This window comes from Xiphophorus hellerii, chromosome 3 (genome assembly GCF_003331165.1).
Source record: "Xiphophorus hellerii strain 12219 chromosome 3, Xiphophorus_hellerii-4.1, whole genome shotgun sequence".
In the NCBI taxonomy this organism is placed as follows: Eukaryota; Metazoa; Chordata; class Actinopteri; order Cyprinodontiformes; family Poeciliidae; genus Xiphophorus; species Xiphophorus hellerii.
In genome coordinates this window covers 5,915,852-5,932,868 of record NC_045674.1, presented here as the reverse complement: position 1 = coordinate 5,932,868, position 17,017 = coordinate 5,915,852, and the positions used below count along the sequence as shown (strand labels likewise).

Here is a 17,017-nt window from a genome sequence, read left to right as displayed (position 1 = left end):
TAACGAAGGTGAACATAAAGTGTCCATTTACTTAAACCGCTGGCAGACATTAGAGTCCTGCATCTTTCCAGGACATTTCAAAAGTTTATTTGTTATTTTGCTTTCTGAGAACAACTGAGTGAAGACATGAGAAGCGTAACGTGTGTTTCCAATTGTCAGAGTGGCCTCTGTGTCTTTGTTGTGATTATATCTGCAGAGTATCGATGCAAAGCATGCTGCAGTAATAACTTTAGCGGTCTGCATGCGAGATCAGATGGAGTCGGCCCCAAACACAACAGTGACTCGGGTTTCCAGCGACAGTGAGGTGTTATTTATTTGCACAAACAAATTTGTAAAACAAAACCGAAAAAGAGAGGGATAAATTCAAACTTTGTGGCTCGGATAAAACAACAGAAAGCTCATAAGAGGATATCAAGCTTTAGGGAAAACGGCAGCACACAAGAAACAGGAGAGCTGTTTAAGAGAAGGAAGAACAAATGGTGTAACTCACTGTTCTTCAGGCTTATGGTGCTTGGTCACCATATTAAAGGATGTCAGAGACAATAAACTCCAGTGTAGCATCGCTGTCCTGCGGCCACAGCACCTTCAGATGTACTTTCCACTGGCCACTCCAACCAAGCAGGACATACCCATTGATTTATTTCCCCCTCTGACACTTAATCTAACCCACAGTGATCTACGACCTTATTTTCACACTAATTTCTTCTTGATCAGAGGTGATAAATATCGCATTGACATAACCAAGTCTTTGTGCATTGCATCAATGCACTGTTTTGTTTAACATGACACCGCCTAGAGCTCTCTGACTCGAATGGCAGTTTGAGAAATGACTTGAGCTGTGTTGTCTTGCCTTAAGAGATTCAGCAAGCATCTTGAAAAATGTAGTTCTCGCTGTTGCACTGCAATGATTACGACACTTTCTTAAACAAACAATACATAAATTCTTTAGAAGGCTTAGGGAAATTCTTTATCTTTGCAAAATCAGCCAAGGAAGAATTTTCTTGGGCAATAAACAGTTTAAGTCAGAACAACAGCAAACCATATTTTGAAGATGCAGGTTGAGGTTAATGCTGATCACTGTGAACATAATTGTCCAGTGGTTTGGTGAAACTAAAATTGAAGTATTTGAACGTAATGACAGTTTCAACACTGGCTGAAAAAGGGGAGAAACTTTAGCATCATGGAGTAAATTGTTTCATGAGAAAACAACCAATTTAAACATTGGACACAAACTGATCTTCCTAATGAACGATGACGATAGTTATTGCAACCAAATTTGCCAAGTCAGACAAGGTCAACATTTGGGATCCATCTCAAAGCTCTGATCTAAGTCCCACAAAAAAAGGGTTGAAATATGACCCGGTTTCACCAGTTTGGTCAGGAGGAACGGCCCAGAAACCCAGCAAACTGTTGTGAGAAATTTGAGGAAGAAAAAAACAAAAAGTCAAACATATGTTCAAAGGCAATGCAACCAAATACTGAGGAAATGTATGTCAACTTCTGATTTTGAAGGAGTAAACAATTCTCCTCATAATCCCAATATTAATAAAACTGACAGGGCCTCTTGTCACTTAAAATCCAAATAAGTTGCTGTTGGTCACGGCCCCGACTTATTGTTTTCACCCTCACGTGGCTTCAAACAGATGCACAATTATACAAGTGTTCGTTTTTGAAAAGCATTAATATAGCTTCCTGCACAACCAATAAGAAAGCAGCAAGTGGTTTCTGGGTGGTACGTCGACAACAAAACACACGTCTTTTCCAGCAGCCATTGTATAGCGCATACAGCATTAAAACCAGCTGAGCAAACATGCTGGTGCTTCACTTAGGTAGGTAGATGACTGGGGGGGTGGGGGGCTCTGCTGGGGTTGCTAAGTAACAGACTGGGCTTCGCTGGTGTTGCTAGGTGAGGTGCAGTCCCTGCTGGTTTGTGATTCTACATTGAGAAGGCTTTTGAAATAGCTCATTTTCAAGACAAAAAACCCCCAAAAAGCAACTGGGTGATGTCTCTTTGGGCGCTTTGACTGTTTGAGAACCAAATGGAAATACATACACGTGCAAAAGAAGAATTCTAAATGTAATTTAATGTCAGACAGTAAATAGAAAAAAATATGTTTCTGTACAGTGCATATAAATTTTGGCTTCAGCTATATATGCTAATAAACACTCTTCAGATTTAATGTGTCAATCAATGTTTTGAATGATCGTCAGATGCTCCGGGCACTGCCCGGGTTTCACGTGGAAACCCTTGATTTCCATGTGATATGACCACTAGTGCCCTCTGGTGGTCATTCCAGACCGGGCCTCTTTCATGAATAACAAATATTCAACATATTTGTTGAAATGGTCTGCATGTAAACAAAAAACAAGCATAAAAGTCACGTATAGGTGTAAAACTTAGCTTTTGTTACTGATTGTATTCCGTTTTTCTTTTTATCCTTGAATTTTGCATAAATACTGTAAAACATTTGAGCCACATTTAGTTGTGTACTATTTTCTACTCTTTAAGTTGAATAAATTCAGCGAGTTTTAGAATTTGAACCTAAATGTGTGAGTTTGTGAAAGATAGATTTACAGCAGTAAGTTGTGTTAACTTTTTATTAATTTCGTCAAACCTCCAAGAGTTGAATAAAGTAGAGTTTTTAGGTTAGCACTTAAAAACCTGAAAGAAGAAACAGACAGGAGTGTGAACTATTTCCCAGAATGCTTAGCAGCATGTTTCTGTATCCTGAGATGTAAGAGCATTACATTGATCTGGTTCTTGTGTTTTATTAGGGCAAATGTTTATTTTAAAGCTTGAGGGTAACACACTAAATGTTTTTGAGCAGAATTGAATAAAATTCATTATCTGATCAGAAATTTTGTTCATTCAATTTGAAACAAGAATTTAAATTATTCTAAAGTCAAGTAAGTAGTTATTTTAACTTGATAATGTGAGTAAATAGAGAAATCTGGCTCTTTAACGAGGTGAGGACAGTTTTTTCTTGCATATTGTAAAATTATTATTTGGTTTAAATCACAGCTTTCAGTTAAAACTCACAATTCAAGATTAATGAACTTAAAAACCAATGTTTAAAGAACTTCTCTCTTGTTGTTAAATCAACTTCATGAACTTTAATTTCTGAGTTAAAACCAAAACAATTTTCTTGTTGACTTAAGTTGCATTTTCAAGGCAGCAGGTGGACTTTCATTTTCAAGTAAAACCACCTTCAAATGTTTTACAGTGTAGTCTTGCCTGTACCAGCTCTCTCTTGGGCTCATTTATGTTTGCGTGGGTGGGCGTGTGTGTGCGTGCTCCCACTGAGCTGGGGACAGGGCCACAGGTGAGATCCCTCTAAATTACACACAAGTGGTCATTAATTATAAATGACACTTTGGTCACATAAACGATTTCATCCTCAAATGAGGTCTGAGGGCGGCGGCTGCAGAGGTCCACCATGCAAACCTCTCTCTGTGTGAGGGTGCGTGCGTTGGTGTGTGTGTGCATGTGTAATATAAAGTGCTATCACCTGTGGCCCTGTTCTCAGCTCAGCACGAAACACACACACATTTGCATGGGCGTGTTTGTGTGTGTTAGTGGATCGGGCTGCCCCAACCAGCACATGGCGGGGCTTTGATGAACATACTCATTATGCTAAAGACAGCTTCATGCCTGGGCTTCCCTGTGCCTCCAGGAAAGGTTAACGCAGGATGGTTACACAGCACAGCGAGAGCCTGTGGGCGCACGGGGGCAGAGAGGCTCCAGAGGAGAGCGCTGACAGTGTTAGAAGTCTCAGGACCAAAAATAGACCTGGGTATGCATAGCAAATATCAGGGGAACATCAAGGCGCGGCGATGGAGGCCACAGAATAAACAAACGCTTCAGGTGAAGCCACACACATCTGACATTGTTTGATTAGTGTGAAATATGCAGCCAGGTTTGTTTTCAAACAAAACTAGAAATGATTCAGATCCCAGGAGGGAAAAAGTGAAGCATTCTGAGAGAAATCTGGTTAATTATTACCTACTTATAGTTGTCATTCTGGTCTTTGAGCTCATCTACAGGTGGGCTGAGTTATGCAGTACGAACAAATTAATCGCTTCACATCAGCCCTGCCCAGCCAAATTACAGTCATTCGGGATGCTTTGAAACCTCCTCCATCTCATCAGAAAGCACCTTATTCTGGAGGAAGATGAATGTAATTGCGCCAATTAAGTTTTTCCACCATGTTATTACCAGTACCATCGTGGAAAAGTATTTCACAGATGCTGAATTAAAAATTACACAAGTAGCTAAGAAGTAAACATATATAAAGTAGAGTGTTACACTGGAGCCACCTGAAGGATAAATTCATATACTTTGAGGGTTGTGGATAAAATAACATGATTATTTATCAAGAATTGAAAGCAGAAAGGGAAATATTGTGTGTGGAAAAACTAAGTACACCTCTTGATTCAACAGCCTAAAGAATCGTAAGCAGCAGTCATTTTCATTAAAGACTTTCTGATCGGAGAATGTTTGGCCCGCTTTTCTTTCAAACACTGGTTCAACTCACTGAGGTTGAGACAACAAAAATTAGGTTGAGGTCTGGACTTTGACTAGGCCATTGAAACAGTGTGATTATTTTATTTTTCAGCCACCCTGTGTCAGGTTTGGATAATTCTCCTGTTGAGTTGAGAATCTGCTGTCAGACAGATGGACTCACATTTGAAGATGACCTATTAAGTTACAATAGTTGTATGGGCTAAATAAAACATGTTCATTACATTTTTTGCACAAAATCTTTCTTAGATAATCAGATGTTAGTCTGGTTAGTTGAGCTCCTTTCAGAATGAGCTGTTTCAGGGAGTGTTGTCACTTTAAATCCAAATAAGCTGCTGCCGGCCACGCCCCCCAATTCAATGTTTACATTCGTACATGAAAATACTTGCAAACAGATGCGGAAATATACAACCTTACATCCCTGAAAAGCAGTAGTAGAGCCTCCTGCACAACCAACAAGTATGCAGTAAGTGGTTTCTGAACAGTAAGTCAATAACAAAACCCTTGTCTTTTCCAGCAGCCATTGTACAGCACAAACCGAGGTAAAACCAATTGACCAAATGTGCTGGAGTTCTGATTGGGTTGCTAGGTGATGGGCTGAGCTTGGCTGCGGTTGCTAGGTAACAGCCCTGTTGATTGTGACTTAAAATCGGGAGGTTTTCAAAACGGCTCATATTCCAAACACCAAAAAACCTGATTAACATTATTTTAAAAGGCATGGGTGTTTTTTATTAAGCTCTTGGCTTGTTATTAGAAACATTCGAGCCCCAAATGGAAATACAAAAATGTGATGGGTCCCATTTAACAACCCAAAACAGCCAAAACACTGAGTGCTTTTAAATCTAGACTAAAAACCCACCTGTTGAGAGTTGCTTTTGAAACATTAGAAATTAAACATTAATCAATAATGTGAAGTGTAATGACGGCAAAATTAAATGCTACAATTGTAGACTGTGCGTTCTATGACTTTCGTGTTTTTATGATGTAAAGCACTTTGAACTGCCTTGTTGCTGAAATGTGCTATACAAACAAACTTGAATTAAAGTACAATGCAACTATAAAAATATAAAACGTAAATGTAATGGTTCATTTTGAAGCTTTCAGTTTAATTCAGAGTCAAATAAAGATCATAACTTAGTTCACTTTTATCTGTACCACCTGGACTTTAACCTGTAATATTAAGTGAATTCCAATAAACACAGTTAGGTAGAGAAAAACAACATCAAAGTGTCTTAATTTTCTCTAACAACTTTTTCTCTTGCTTTTCTCTTTCCCTGTTTATCTCACTATTCCCTCTGAGTCGGAGATTAGCATGTAATTACACGAGAGATGATAAAAAGAGTGGGGTGGATGGGTGGGAACGGAGTATTTCAACAAGCCGGTCGAGGAGGAGGAGGAGCAGGGAGGGAAGAGGGCGCAGCCTTCGTCACGGCCCGACTGATTGTCTACTTTTAATCCTCGACCTCATTATCACCTCCAGGTCCGGCAGTGGCAGTAAATGAATCTATCTGCCGAGTGTCAAATCTTCACACCTTCGCCGTGGTAATCACCCCAAGGTGCAAATACAGAAGATGGATAGAATAGGAGAAATGAAGTGAGGCCGAGAGAGAAAACGCATGTGACCCTTTCGTTTCATCAACAATACTCCACCTTCATGTTGAGGGTTGTTGCTTAATTTTGCTACTTACTCTGTAATTTAAGATGATCAAATATTTAGCTCAGAGGAAACAGAGGCTAATTTCAAGGAGTGAAATGTTACGCAAAGTCAAATTTGTTTCAAGTTATTTTTGATGTAGACAGCATTCTCATAAGGTAAGTTACTTCATTACTTCACTGGCTGAAAACACATAATACCTGCCTTTAGGTGCAGTAGAGAATCCATGATGATGTGGGCCTGTTTCTACACTGTATACTAACATGAACCTTCTTTAAAACTCTGGTGGCGTGTGCTGGTAATATGGAGTCATAACCTGGTCTTTTAGAAGCATAACGATCCAAATCAAATGGAAAAATTCAACACAGAAATGGACACACATCCATCACCGTCTCAGTTCTAAGAGCTAAATCCTATTGAAAACTTGCATGCAGAGCAGGAAAAGGAGAGACCCAGGAATGTGGATGATTAAGAGAGATTGTGTGTAGAATAATGCTGAAAGATCCTTCTCTCAGAGAAATACCACAGGAAAAGACTGAAGGTATTTTCACACCTGGTAATCCAGTAGACTTCGTTTGATTTGTTACATTTTCAGCTGGTGAGATTTGCTTTCACACTGCACTGTGTCAAACTAACTAAACTGTTTGAAAAACCTGTTCCCCTCCTTACCTGTGGAGGTGCTGCATCAACAACTACAGAAGGAATCAACACAAAGACCTTGGAAGAAGACATGAGTACAATTTCCTTCTTCACAAAATGTAAATAAAAATGGAGTAACAACAGATTTTAGAGGTTGTAGGATTCTTCTTTTGTCTTCCGTATGAAACAAGGAGCCACTTCTCCCTCTAGCACGTTTGTTTTGGTTGTGTTTACTCAGAATGACTTATGTTATTGTTCTCTTCCTGCTTTTGGTGAAGGCTCCAGTCCACTTGGCATTACATCAATTAGTTCTGTTTGCATCGCTGCAGATTTTAAATTCAGCATATAGGAACTCCAGAAAAGTTTCTTATGTTTATTATGTTAAACAGATCTCTGTAGGAATTTATTTAATTTTGCAGTCTACCTGTACTAATTTCTAGCTAACTCACCTTTCCAAGGCCATTCTTAAATTGTCAGAGAGTTTTCTGAGGCAGAGCTTCGAGCTGCAGGAAAATGACTCTGGTAAGTTTGATTAAACTTCCAATGGACATGAAGCCCTTTGGACAAATCTAACAAAATCTCTGCTACCTTGAAAAACTATAATCATGCATTATTGAATTGGCAAGGATAGTGTGTAATAGAGAGATCCTAAACTCATTCCCCCTGCGTAAATTATTAATTGAATTCAAATAACAGACAGAATAATTTTCTTAAAATATCTCAATCATTTTTCACATTGGGCCAACCGGGATGCAGAGAACCTGGATCCAGACACCAAGAACTGTATTTACCAACATCTGTACTATAAAATAAACTCCATAACAGTTGCAGCGCCTTGTTTTAATCAGAACATTTTAGCTGATTTATCATTTCCCTGCTCGCTGTCTTTTTTTTTTTTATCCAACCATTGGTAACCATTAATGCAGGGGTGTCCAAGCTGTGGCCCAGGAGCCATTTGCAGCCCCCTTGTGGCCCTTTGTCTTGATCACAGAGCAAGAATAACCTACAAATTTGTTTGTTGGTTCAGGCATTTGATGCAGATCCAGATTTTCACTGACGCCAGAATGTTCAAAAAAACAGAAAAAAGATAGACGTTTAAAATGTTCAAATGGAAAATGAGCAACAGAGAGTATAAAAAATTTTGGATATGGTTTCCCTTCTACAAAGAACAGCAGAAATCTGACTGCTTTGCTTATTTCATTAAAATATGGTGTTTAGTTTATTTATGTAGCAAGTAAAAATACAACAATTAAATAGTTTTCGCATTTACATTTAGAAATACTAAAACATTTTTTAGAGGCATCCAAAAAGTTTGGATTCTGCATTAAAGGACAATCCAGTGTTTATTCCAAGCACCATTCTCTTCCACTGAAACCATTTCTCAGGCTCATGTTCGAAATGGAGAGGAAAAGCTGGTTATATGAATGTTGTACTAAGACCAGAGTAAAATATGATAATGAGTACAAATGGGATTATTAGGAGCCAGTGTGTCATCAGTCTGACTGATCCACGACGTCAAACTAGCCAAGCAAATTCAATTAGGCCTGCAATTACTCCCTGGCGTAAGTGGAGACGTATTGGATGATGTTAAATATTGATGAAAACACAGACGCCACATTTGTTCATCTCCAAAAGGTGAACACATCTCATCGAGATAATCACAAATGCTAAATATGTTGCCTGTCCACAAAGAGCAAATATGAAGCATGTTGTCATGAACACGTCCTGCAAATGAATTGCAGGTATATTTACACCGTACCTGGTTGCTGAGACATTTTATTTTTAGTTTGATTTAAATGAAAACTTTCAGTTTGAAATTGTCAATCTTGCATGTGTGTCATTGAAAAAGCCTCATTTCAATCTAAAAATAATCTGCAGCTGAAGAAAATGAGTGTAGTCCTTGTTTACTGCGACTGAAGGAAGATAAGCAAATGTTAACTTTGAATGACTTTATAATTCTTGAATCTGTTGACCTTTTGCAACTGCGTCACTAAATCATTTGAGGCGCCATAATGGACGTCAGAAGTGAGGGATGGGAGTATTGAACAGAGCGACTGAAATTATTTTCCAACGTGGTTTTGCCAGTTTATTCATGGCTTCTATTGTTGGAGTCGAGCTAATTTGTCTGTGAACGTAACACACCTGGTTGGGGCTCATAGACGGCGGTATTTACAACAGTTGGAAATAGCTAGCTTAGAAACCGACCCATACCTCCTCCCTGATGACGTGTTGATCAAATTACCGACTTTACCTGAATTAACAGGACATGACTTATGTCACTATGTCATAAACAGCGTTTCTCCTTAAACCGGAGCAACATTAAAAACGTACTAAAGACGAGATGCTAACCAGTTTTTTCCGTACATGCCAGGCTACATTATGGTGTAGCGTTGTCTCCATGGTTACTAATGGTTAGACACATACCATCTCCATAATGCGACATCTTTCTAATCATACTTATAAAGTATATGAAGGTTAATCTTCTTACCTTGTAAAAAGTGTTTACTGCAAATCCGCCATTACACCAAGGGGTGACAGCCCTCGGCTGCTATCCATCACTGCCGCATCTTTCCTCATTAAAAGTTATACAATAAAATGGCAAGTTTGGTTTGCATATTTGCCTGTTTGTGCAGCTGACCGCGCAGCATCCTTTTGGACCGTTTTTAAAGTGAAATCAACTAAATAAAAGCGATATTAAGCTACAGAAATCTTTCTTCTTCTATTTTTTTGCGGCGGTTGTAAAGCAACGTTTAGATATGCATTACCACCATCTAGTGAATGGAATGTGGGACAGGATGTTAACTGTATATATTACATAAATAAAAAAATAGAAAGGCTACAGATGTCTGTTTTTAGACTAGCTTTAAAGGAGCGCGTTGATTGTTTTGACGTCCGTCATGGCAGAGTGGGCAGAGTTCTGGAGAGGGTGACGTCACGTCTAAAGGGTCAATATGACAAGTAACATACCAATTGCTGGATTTCAGACACGTGACCCGGATGACGCGCAAAATTCAGATGGAGGTCCGGAAGGGGATTTCTCCAGTTCAAAACAAAGCCAAATTGATCACGAGTATGCTAATGCCCTAAATAGGCTGGAACAGATGAGGCATAAAATATGCGTTTATTTAGGATATGATCCGTATTATCTCTGTAAAAAAGACTTCTCTTATAATCTTGAGGATTTACCTTGTGCCGAGGCGATTCACATAACTAACTGGAGCTGCAGAACTCATATTATACGACGAGCCAGAAGAAAGTTTTCAAAAGCCTGGAGAATACAAGCATTTAGTTTCAAGTTGGGTCAAGCATTTAGGATCAAAGGAAGCATTAAATGGCTGTTGACTTGTTTCTGCAGGGTGAGTAGTGAATTGCGCTATTTTAAGTAATTAGTCCAGGGTGGAAATTAGCACCCCCCACTGGCCAAATGCGGGTAAATGTATAAAGTGGTGTGTAAATTGGAGCAACGCACCCGCCACTGTGGCGGGCTGACAATTTGAACAGAAAAAAAAAAAAAAGCTGCATTCAGTTTGAACTTCTTTCCAGGGGAGGACTGACCGTCTGGAGTCCAGACTGATGTACATAATGTCCAAATCTGGCAGCCCCACGCTGTCATAATTTTTTTTTTTTTTTTACCCCTCCAGGGGGTCTTTTTGTGGGCTCTAGTGTCCCTTAAATGACAGTGGGCTGACAGGAAACTGGGAAGGAGAGGGGGGAAGACATGCGGCAAATATCGTCGGACCCGCGACGGCCGCGTCGAGGACTCAAGGCCTCCAAATACTGGTCGCGCTAACCGCTACGCCACCATGGCAAGCTCACGCTGTCATAATTTAACAAAAAAATTATATTAAATCAAATTTTTATCTACCGCGGCAGCCCATTGGTTGATTTTATTGACGGACATTGAGCTTATCCAATGAAATCCCTCAGTCCTCCTCTAAGGTTATAAATAGCGCCATTTGAGCTAACGGTTGCTGCTAACCGGAGTCCAAGAAAATGAGCGGATACGAGACGGGGCGGGTCTGAAAAACTACGACAAAAGCTAAAAAGCGCATAAGCCCATTCAGAAAAACGTGTCAAACTAAATGATATGTTAATTACCACGCTAACTTTGACCGTTGGAGGAGATTCAGTAGCGGAGGAGAGGGAATTAGCGATTCAGGGGCTTTATTATTGTTGGAGGAGGATGATGAGAGAGACGTGACCAAGGACAGATTGAGGAAGAGTTCAGGTTAGCTGCTGCTGCTGCCCGGTAAGAAGGAGTGAAAATGTTCATAAAGAAAAAAATTCAAGAAGGCAGGTGTGTGTGAGGGGGAAGCTAACACTAAGCTCCAGGTAGTCAGAAAAACTCTGGAGTAACACAAGAATGATGATGATGATGGCATGTGGAATTAATAATGAACACGTTCTGAGATATTTTAGTAATAATTGTTAATTTCAATAGAAAACGTAATAAGCAATGGAAAACGAATGAAACAGATAGAAAACAGCTATTGATACAATTTAAAAATATTTTTAAAATGACTAGAACCATCTTTAATAAATACTATCAGGGAGAGTTGTTGCCAAACTTTGGAAATGTTCAACATATGATTGCAAGAATGTTAGGATTGTGTAGTTAAAGTTTGCCATTAGTAATTACTTCAAATTAACTTATTACACTACAGCCCTGTTAAGGTGTCCATGCTTTATGTTAAATTATTCTGTATACATCTGTATGGTAAACTTATTGTCAGTAAATTGGTTTTCATAGAGTTAAGAATAAATCATACAGTTTCTATAATTTGCTTGGACTTGTGGGGTTTGTAATCGAAAGGAAACAAAACAGTGGCAGGTGAAATGTCTGAATGGCCGGTAAAAAATTTACTTTCCACCTCTGAATTAGTCTATGATAATGATGCTATCGCTAACAACAAACTAACCCGTGTTATTTTTATGAGCCTGGATCTCCTGGTAAATAATTTATTTAGCTTCTGTAAACCCAAATTTATGCTGGAGTTGTATGTTAATGTTGAGTCACTGTAGGACACTGAATTCAGGTCCAATGTAGGCCAACGATTCGCTCTGATCTACAGAAACCTCATGTTCATGTCTGTCACGAAGCATGTGGGGGAACAGTTACAGCTCACTGTGACTGTATGGCTGGGTAGGTTATATTTAATTTATTTAGCTTTTTTTTTTTAGCATGAAAGTACCGCTGAATAAACATTATATTTTCTATCCGTGGCTCGGCACTGAGCTAGCTGCTAACAACATTAGCACTCTGAGGACAACGACGCCAGAGCATAAAGATAATATATCTTACCTTACATATGAATGCTTGTCCTTCTAAGTAACTGTCCAATAAAATATCTGAAAATACAATTTAAACGATGCGGTCGTTACCTGTTAGAAGGTGGTCGCTACAAACTCTGGCATTGTTAGTTTCTGCACCTCCTGTGTTTAGCTGTAGATTGTTGATCCACTTTTCTCCTCTTTTTTGGTAAGTTTTTTTAAACTAACTCCCTTCTGACCAACTACCTTCGAAACACGAAAATAACGTTTATTTTTCTCTCTATTAGAACGGTTGCAACAACCGTACAGGACACAAACTTTAGACATTTTGATGCTGGATCAACAGAAACGAATGGGCTGCATTTACTTCTGGCCCTCCACCTGCGTTGGGAGACGTTGGTGCTACATCATCTGAAACCCAGCAATATCCAAGTTTACTCTCAATAAACTCAAAAATTGTTTTTTACAACTTTTAAAGAACCAAGGTTACTCTAAGAAGCTTAATTTCAACGTTTTGTCATTATGCTTCTTATCTTGTGTCTTCACTATTGTAATTTAGTTAAATGCAGAAAAATGTTTACAAGGTCAAATGGCATCAACATACCTGCTGTTAAATTTCTCAGGGTGCTTTTCTCTCATCACATGGAAACGATGTGCAATAGATGCATCCTGAAAGAGAGATAAGAATTTGGTGATGATACTTTAAACAAACCTCGACTTGTATGAAAAAGTGACCTTGTAAAATTATTAATTAACTGTAAATTGGTTTAACTTTATTACAACAGATCTAATTGACAGAAATAGACGTGAGTTTCTAATGGAGCCAATCTGACAACTCCATGTTACCTAAAAAAACCCCAAAAAACGGAAAAAAACATTTCTCTTTGACAATAAACATTTTGTGGGTATCTGACACATTAAACAGAAGAAACAAGAAAACATTCACATCACTATGTGAAAATATTGCTTCTTTTATTTAGGACTAATTCAAAAAGTATCAAATGACAACAAAAAGTCTTACTGACGGATTGAGTAGCATCCTAACTAACCAGGTTTTCATTGTTTGTGCTTCTATAGGATGAAGGGTCTGAAGATCCATTATAGACAGCACATTGTCTCCATACGGGTTAATTAATTTAACACATGTTGTGAGTAATCACAGATCCCAACTAAGCTTACAGGATGCTGTTATCGCCCTGCCGACCAAATTGTTTACCATCCTTCTTCCTGTAAGTTACTCTCCACCTCCCCCATCCTCCGCTTCTCGTTCTCTGTAACCTGAGGCAATAAATGCAATCAGAGACATTTCACATGTTGGAGGTTGAGATATTTTTTTGTTATATTTATTTTGGGGCGAAAAGACGCCCCACCATAAGTTTTGTAAAGGTTGTTGTATTCAAGTTTTGATTTGCATGACGTTTTTCTTCAACAGAAAAGTAAAAAGGATCAGAATCATTCCACTCAATCTGGCTGAGCTTGTAGCATTTTGGAAAGAACCAAAACTTTTACTTTCTAGAAACGTACTCTAAAATATCTGCAGCTAGGTTGGAATTGATACAAACACACAGATTTTCATCCATGAAAATAAGAATTAAGTTTCATTTTCCATCTTCCTTACAGCTATTCACTGCTCTCATGTGGTCTCTGACATAAAATCCCAAACAAATACATTGACATTTGTGGTACTAATGTAAAAATAAAACGTTGAAACATTCAGGAAGGATAAATGCTTTAGCATGGCACTGTAAAAATTAAAATAAACAATGCATAAATATGTAAAATATCTAAAATGACTCCTCAAGCTTGGTCACTTTGTTGATCAAACTTCTTGATCCTTGCTGGTTGTGTAGTTTTTTCTAAAGCACGTTTTCCTTCCACTTAACTTTCAATTGACATATTTGCAAACAGCTTTCTGAGTTTTGATAGTGGATGGAGGAGCACAAAGCAGATAAAGGACAAACTTGATTGTAAAATAAATGGTATACTTCTTACCAAAATAAAAAAAATATTAAATATAAACATGAACTGCTGAACCCAGCCTCTCGCCCGGAACGTCAGCTGGAGATAGGCACCAGCACTCCTTTACAGACAAGGGTGTTAGAAAATGGATGGATGGGTGAATGGATGAACTGCTGATATTACTCAGGAACATGTGAGATGAAAACCATATGTATATATATATACTGTATGTTGACCCTTTGCCCGTGACATCACGCTCTCCAGAACTCCGCCCACTCCGCCATGATGGACGTCAAAACAACCAAGCCACAAATAAACTGGCAAAAACAACTTCGCTCTGTTCAAACACTTCTTAGGAGCCTTAAAAAGTTTGTACACACAAACGCACAGCGTCTGTGAGTGGAAACAAGGAGTCAGTCACATAAAATGGAAAAACTGCAGTTTATTTAATTCATAAGAAGCCCGCAACAGTGTGAAACCAAATATAATGAGCTTCAGGGAGGTAATACCAGAAATTTCCTTTAATTCACACTTCCAAGTCCGTGTCAGCAGAAAAACTCTGGCACAGCCTTTTGTGGAAAACCGAATGGAGCAAACTTGTTCAAGGCAGAGCGAATAAAAAAAGTTCCTGTAAACTTTATGGTCTTTTTTTTTTTTTATTTCCCTCTCCCCCCTCTGCTAAAGCAATCTGTTTTGACCCGCTCCATTTTGAGTGGCACTATTGAAACTGCACCTACAGGGAGGACCCCCTGCTAGCTCTCTGTACAGAAATTCAGGAGAAGCCAAAAGAGAAAAATCAATGGCGTCTCTTGATGTCTTTTCAAGACGCTGTTAGCAGAAGACCAAAAGATTTCTTCAAGATCCCTGCAGACTCGCCTCGCGCTTCCAACGCGAGCCAGAAGGGTGAAGTGATGGATGTATCTGAGAGATTGTAACTCGATTTTCTTACAAACAGGACAATAGCTGCAAACAAGAGAGCAAAAGCTTGGAGAGGATGTCTCCCCTTTGGTTTAAGGTCTATTATCTGAGATGTGTACAAGCAGAGCTGTGGCTCTGCAGCAGCGCTCACTGATTTTAACCACTGATTTTGTCATCTCACTGCGCTTTTGAGGTAAATTAATAAACAAAATGTCACGAAAGAGAAAAAATAACTAAAAAATACCTGTAATTTACAGCAGCATTTAGAAATTTGTGATTATGCAATAAAGTGCAAAAATGAGTGATAACTTTTCTGCGTTTTCTGCTAATTTGGTTTTAAATTCAGAAACAAATACAAATATTTCAACAGTAGATACCAAAAAACAAAGCTCACCAATCAGATACAGTTTATGAAGAGCTACTAATGTAGTAACTTATATTAATTGATTAATATAAGGATGATTTGTTTATCATCCTATGACACATACAGATTATATAATTAAAAAAGATTAAATACAAATGAATCATAACAGAAACTTCAGCACACACACACATACTGTATGTTTATATAAACACAATCAAATTGTGACTTATATCAGAGAAAAAACCTCTGAAAATAAATCAAATTAACTGTGGATAACTAGATGACTTAATAACTAACTAAATATATGTCAGACTGACTTGAACTTAAGATCTTTATTAAGGAAAATACTGAATTTGATCAAATTAAGATTGGGGAATATCTAATCAATAAACGAATAAATAAATTATACAACAGAAAATACAATTTATAAAATTTGTAAAACACAAAACTAAGTTGATTTCAGTGCATTAACTTACACATAGTGATGGGACAATTAATATGTATGTCAATAAATACAGAAAAGCATATATATATATATATATATATATATATATATATATATATATATATATATATATATATATATGTATATATACAGCTGTACTGAAAATATATAATTTTTTTTTCTGTTCAGCTCAAATGAATACATTTAAACTCAGAAAATGATCCAGAATGTAAATACTTCATTATAGTAAACACAGGCCAGTGAGTCAATTTTAAAATAATTTATAAAATTGTAACATGTTATATTTATTCATTTGCCTTACTAAAGAATGGGACAATTAATATGTAAGTAAATAAATAGATAAACTTGGAAATATACTTAGTTGTACTCAAAATATTTTTTTTATGTTCTAGCGGCATAAAATTTTAAATTTAAACTTAGAAAATGATCGTAAATAAATAAAGAATTTAAATACAGAAAACATACAATTTGATCAAAACCTTTGTCATAGTAAACACAGTCCAGTGAGTCAATTTTAAAATAGTTTGTAAAATTATAGCGCGTTATATTTATCCACTCTGGACTCCACCTCAGCTCCAGCAGGGCCGTAGTGAGACGTCAGAATCTCACTCATTCACTCAAATAATTACCAATGTAAAGATCTGGCACCCAAATTAATACAGGACATGTGTAATGTCCTCTCATAGCTCAAAGTTTAGTCCAATTATGAGTGGGCCCCAGCGGTTTGATGTGCCTTTCACCACAGAGGAGAGTAATGGCTTTGACAGGAGAGCCGCGGTCATTAGGGGCCTGACTGCATTATGGTAGCGGAGCGCGCTCAGTGATTAGTTCTGTCTCTCACCCCTGGCCCTGATTGAGATCATTACACTTCACGTCACTTCCACATCCTCCCAAAGGGATGGCGCCATTAATTCCCCGTCCCATTGGGCTGTGGCAGGTTGGGGTGAAGGAATTTACATAAAGGAGACAAAAAAGAAAAAAAAGACGGTTCTCCGTATGAAAGAAGCGTGGTGCACTGTAAAACATTTGAGCTGATTTTAGCTGCGTCTTCTGCCTTCTACTCTTTAAGTCAAACAAATTTAGTGAGTTTTAGATTCTGAACCTGAATTTGTGAGTTTGTGAAAGATAAACTCACAGCAGTAAGTTGCGTTAACTTTTATTAGAGTTGAATAAACTAGAGTATTCAGGTTAGCACTTAAAAAAATTGAAAGAAGAAAAAGAGAG

At 38.0% G+C, this 17,017-nt stretch overlaps 1 protein-coding gene across 2 annotated transcripts in view; it reads right to left on the bottom strand.

Annotated features, from left to right (window-relative positions):
• dgkb (diacylglycerol kinase, beta) overlaps positions 1-17,017 on the bottom strand; it is an 81,055-nt gene that overhangs the window by 15,950 nt on the left and 48,088 nt on the right. For both annotated transcript variants that reach the window (XM_032559003.1, XM_032559004.1), the window contains one exon: positions 12,691-12,755. In XM_032559003.1, the coding sequence (XP_032414894.1) occupies positions 12,691-12,755 (65 nt within the window). The remainder of the gene's footprint in view (positions 1-12,690; positions 12,756-17,017) is intronic.